The 5,187-nt window shown below is 53.3% G+C and overlaps 1 protein-coding gene across 1 annotated transcript; it reads right to left on the bottom strand.

Annotated features, from left to right (window-relative positions):
* Positions 1-2,581: 2,581 nt before the first annotated feature.
* Positions 2,582-3,894, bottom strand: POSPLADRAFT_1157101 (hypothetical protein; the record flags this gene model as incomplete). Its single annotated transcript, XM_024487131.1, has 4 exons — positions 2,582-3,226; positions 3,483-3,679; positions 3,751-3,793; positions 3,871-3,894. 4 exons carry the CDS (start codon positions 3,892-3,894, stop codon positions 2,582-2,584), a joined length of 909 nt encoding a protein of 302 aa, XP_024334311.1.
* Positions 3,895-5,187: the final 1,293 nt, after the last annotated feature.

The following is a 5,187-nucleotide window of genomic DNA, read 5'->3' as shown; positions in this document are numbered from 1 at the left end:
TCGTATGCCACTCTCGAATAGTCGTAGCGTCCTGTGTAGTATAAAACCTGTCGTACTTCTCTCTAAAAATACAAGATCCGTTCCCCCCCCTCGAGTTCAGAGCTCATAAGTCGAGTTCACCCCGCGTAAAAGCTTCCACTGCGTCACTTCGTCCCTCGCTGCGTAACTTCGAAACCTCGTCCACTGCGTTTACTCGTCGATACCGTCTCGACGAACCCTTCGACTTCGACTATTGTCGAAGAAACCGCGAACCGCGCCCTAGCTAAGTACACCCCATCGAATCGTGTCCCTTCTCTCTACGATACATCGAAGAGCTCTGCCGAGCTTCGATCGTCGCTGACTTTCCACAGCTTCCGAGTAGCTTCGACGACGTGTCGAAGCCACCTCGAACCTACCCGTTTGTTCGTAACCTTTCCCAAGGGCGTTTCTCGTGTTCACTCGAACCGCGGGACACCTTGCTGCTAACTCCCCTCTCATTAGACTATAAGCTGTCTCTCTAGTCCCTTTAGGTCGCACCCAGGTTAGGGGTTAGGGTTTCGTAGGTCGTATCAGCGCGTCTCCCGATTAGGATCGTACAGTGCCAAGACTGGAGTCGTCGCAAAGAGCCGCTTGAGCTCATCGAAGGCATGCTGCTCTTCTTCGCCCCAATGCCATGGGTCATTCTCTGTGAGCCGGTCGAGTGGTCGCAAGATCTTAGCGAAGTCCTTAATAAAACGGCAGTAGAAGTTGGCAAACCCCCGGAACTTCTGAACATCCTTTTTGTTCCGGGGTACTGGCCACTCATTAATTCCTTTCAGCTTTGCCGGATCCATTACCACCTCATCGCCACCGAACACATAGCCAACGTAATCGACCTTGGGAGCGTCCCATTCACATTTCTCAGGCTTTAGGAATAGATCATTCTCCTGAAGGCATTGCAGAACCTCGCGTGTAACCTTCTCATGCTCCGCCTTGTTGGTAGAGAAGATCAGAATGTCATCCAGGTACACGAGGATCTTTCCGCCGACAATGAAATCGTGGAAGATCTCGTTCATCATCGCCTGGAAGGTTGCAGGGGAATTTGTGAGGCAGAAGAACATCACCAGGGGTTCATATAGCCCTCGGTTAGTCACAAAGGCAGCCTTCCACTCGTCACCGGCTTTGATCCGGACGTTGTTGTACCCCCACCTGACATCGAACTTGGTGAAGAGCGTGGCGCCACGGAGCTTATCCACCACCTCAGCGATCAGCGGCAGCGGGTAGCGGTTTTTTACGGTTATTGCATTGAGTTGACAATAGTCCTGTACGGGTTGAAGAGTCCCTTCCTTCTTTTTGATGAAGAAGAAGGGGGAGGAAATGGGCGACTTCGATTCCCGTATGTATCCTTTCGCTAGCTGCTTCTTGAGGAACTTGTCAAGCTCCTCCTGCTCATTGTTCAACAAGGGGTATACCTTCGAATGGAACGTTGAGTAGCCAGGCATGAGTTCAATCGCATGATCGTATGGCTTCCTTTCAGGTAGCCGTTCTGATGCTTCCTTTGTGAAGACCTTCAGAAACTCGTGGTACTGTTTAGGTACCGACTCCTCGGCGATCTTAACAACCTTCTTTTTGATCTCCTCCTCAGCAAACAGCTGGGAGTACATATGCCCAGCTGCGACGAACAGCTGAGGGACGCCAGGAAGCGTAATACCTTGCTCCCAGGCCTCGATCAAGTCGGCTTCATTCCACTCGACTTCTACCAGATCTTCTTCGGGTTCGAAGTCCGGCAGCACCTTACTCTGGCAGGCGCCTATAACCGACCGTCTGGACTTCGGTGAACGCCTCTGCGCTGTGGGCCTGACCCCTGTATCACGCGCAGTCACTGCTTGCTCCATTCAGCCAGTCCTTCTGGCACTGCACGTTTCAGGGCATCGTGACAACTTGAGGGAACCTTCTTCCCAATTAATTTCGGGGTTGTACTTGCGTAGCCAGTCCAATCCAATGATTACGTCTTCTGGACCGATGTCCGTGACTGTGAACACCGTCTTCTCGACGTGTTCTCCTATCTGCATCTGTAGCACGGCTACTTCCGAGATGCTTCCGTCTTTGTTCAGGGTGCCGTCGATATTATAGAGCGGAATGGGCTCTTTCAGCTTCCATGTCTGCACCTTATTTTCTATGATGAATCACTTGTTGATAAACTTCGTAGTGGCCCCGCTGTCAACCATAGCGATTATGTCCTTGTGCCATCTTTTTCCTTGAAGTTGAACTGGAATGTGAAAATATTGGGACCCCTGGTCCAACTCGTACACCATTGCAGAAGACAATACATTATACTTGTTACAGGATATACCCGGCCCGACGCGTGCGGCATGAAGCGTGGACCGTATCAAAAACCCTCCTCCTTCATTGCCCGATAGTGCTCGAGCTCCTCGCGCATTGACTTCACCTGAGCCATTAAGTCCGCCAGCTCGGTATTCGCTGAAGCGGCACTTATGTTTGCCGAGGGTGACATTGTGATGGGGGCGCTTGTCGCGGCCTGGGTGGAACCCGAGGCAACCGTAGCCCGCGTGTCAGCGCGTTTTGTGTAAGGTTTGTCCTTACAGTCGGGGCACTCGAAACGTCAGTACCCTTGCTTCCCGCAGCCATAACAACTGCCGGGGAAGTTTCCTTTTCCGACGGCCGCATTGATGCTGGCCGAAGCTCCGTGCGATTGGGGTGCACCACCACATGCCCCACCGCGTCCTCGACCTCGAGCCGAGAAGAAGTTGTTCAACTTGGGCCGTTGGGCCCGGCTGATGTCGAGGATTTGTTCGACCTTGTTGGCACGTTTGTCGGCATCTTGCCACGTGATGAACACTTCGAGCTCGACCTTGCGGTAGACGCGGGAGGGGATGCCGCCAAGGTACTTGTCGCGGAGCTCTAGGTCGCCATACCCGGAGCGGTCCACCGGACCCTTGAATAACGCGGAGAATTCCGCAGCGGTGCACTTCTCGCGCAGGGACTTGTCGGCGCAGAGTTTGGTGAGCTCTACCTGTGCTGCAGCGGTATCATCGAGATTACCGAAGCAGGCTTTGAATGCCGTGAGGAAGGCCGCTTCATTGGCAAACGGGGTCGTGGCTCCTTGGACTTGGATCTGTACGGCCGCTAGCTGGGCAAAGATTGGAGTGGCCCAGGCTTGAGCATCGCCATCGAGGAGACTGAGGGCGACCTGAACTTTTAACTCGATGGTGGAGAGGGCCGTGTTGATTGTCCAGTAGATTAGCAACTGCGATATAAAGCAGTTGCACTCAACCACTGACTTCCCATCATAGCGGAGTGGGAGGAGGAGTTTCAACGTCTCTTTATTGGGGGCGGTGGGAGAAGACATTATTGGCGGGGGGGGATGGAGAATGGCTTGGGGACGGAGACGCTGATTGTGTCCTTCCGCTGGTCGGACTTTGGGGGGAACGAGTGCGCGAGCCGCCTCGCAGCGGCGATGACAGTGGAGGCGCTGGAGGAAGCCCGGAGGCGGGGTTACGTACGACAGGGACTGAAGTCGTGGGGGTGACCGCTGATGACGGGCCGGCCCAAGAATGCGGCGGAGTGTCGCGGGGCTCGGTCTTGGAAGGTCCTTCCAACCGCGGCCCCAGGGAGGGCTGGGGGATCGCTTGAGGGGTGGCTGTAGGCTGTGCGATTGCCTCAACTCTTCTAGGGAGATCGGGATCTCCTCTTGCTTGACCTATACTGGCGATGTCATGAGTTGGCACAGCGTCTAGCCGTTTTTAATTTTTTCTTTTCGCAGGCTCGAACCCGCGATCTCTGCACCACATGCCGGATATGGATGCACCACTATCTACTGTACAATTAGATTAGATGGGCGGCAGTGCGCGGCACAGCTTGGGCTCCGCTGACACAGCCGCTCTGACTCACCGGCCCCCGGGGCTGCATCAGCATGCTGCGCACGGACCAGCTGTGCACGGACCAGTACGCACAGCCTCCCCTAAACTTCCCCTGTATATAAGCCGGCCTCTGCTGCCCTAGGGACCTCAGTTTTGACCTCTTGTCCCTAGGTCAGTAAGCCTCTCATGTATTCCTTTTCTTACCTAACTAATACATTTCTTGTCCCTAGCCTTAGGTTTGAGCATCGCTCACCATCGCTTCGGTGAGAATCAGTCGGACGCCCCCAGCTCTTAGGTCTTCCTCAGTCGCTTGACCTCAAGTCGCAACATTAGGTCGAAACTCTCACACCTGCCGGCATTCCTCGGAACTCCCAAACTCACATTCATTTCCCACAGGTCGGGTGGTGCGCACCCCTACTATACTTAGATAGCCTACGATACATCGCCACCACTTGAGAAACGAACTCTTCAGTACCTGCACTTTAGTGGGCAGTACTTGTCCTCATGGATGCATAGCCTTGGTTCCTGCTGCATAATAGTCAAAAGCAGTATTGGGCCCTACGTGAACTGCGAATCTCAGTATCATCTCGGGTGCCGTAGATGTAAGCTAGTCTACAATGGCCTTTCGTAGTACGCGCACCTCCCCTTCCTCCCTCCATCCATCGTGGCTGAAGAAGCCTTTGATTGCGCGGGACTTGAGCACGCCTTCGACGCAGAAGATCTGTCACAGTTTCCCTAATTTTACCTAATTTTTCCGCTATTTCTGCGGACATATCAAAGGGTATAGGGACTTATCCATACTTATCTGTCCGCATATGGGTACAACTGCATATCTAAGGGGTTATCCGCTTAAATAAGCGACACATGATCTTGTTCTGGACACATCAGGCTGGACTTTGATGCTGGACCTTTTCTAGATAGAAACCAGGCTCCTTCTGGACCATGACATCATTCTGACATCATAGGTAGGAGCTAGGCTCAGGCACTAGGCCATAGGCCGGTCAATTCTGGACCCTAGGCCCAGGGCAGGGCAGGGCCAGACTATGACATCATATATGACATCATAGAGCACATGATACTTAGTAATCCTTACCCAGCTAGGTACCAGGGGTCCATTACTGGTCCCTGGGGGGTTTTCCCTCATGTATATAAGGCAGCATCCTGGGGCACCCTGTCCCCCAGTTCTATTCACTTCGTTGTTGCGCTTAACAGCATTACCTCCCCCACACTTAAGTGCTTATCTCCCCCCCTTACCATCAAGCTATAAGGTGGGTTTATAGGTTTTGTGATAGTTGAATAGAACTGCTTTAAGGTGCACTGGGCCCTGGCAAGGGTCCCTTGCTACCTG

The sequence above is a fragment of the Postia placenta genome (assembly GCF_002117355.1).
Source record: "Postia placenta MAD-698-R-SB12 unplaced genomic scaffold POSPLAscaffold_18, whole genome shotgun sequence".
NCBI lineage: Eukaryota > Fungi > Basidiomycota > Agaricomycetes > Polyporales > Adustoporiaceae > Rhodonia > Rhodonia placenta.
This window is presented reverse-complemented; position numbering and strand designations above follow the sequence as displayed.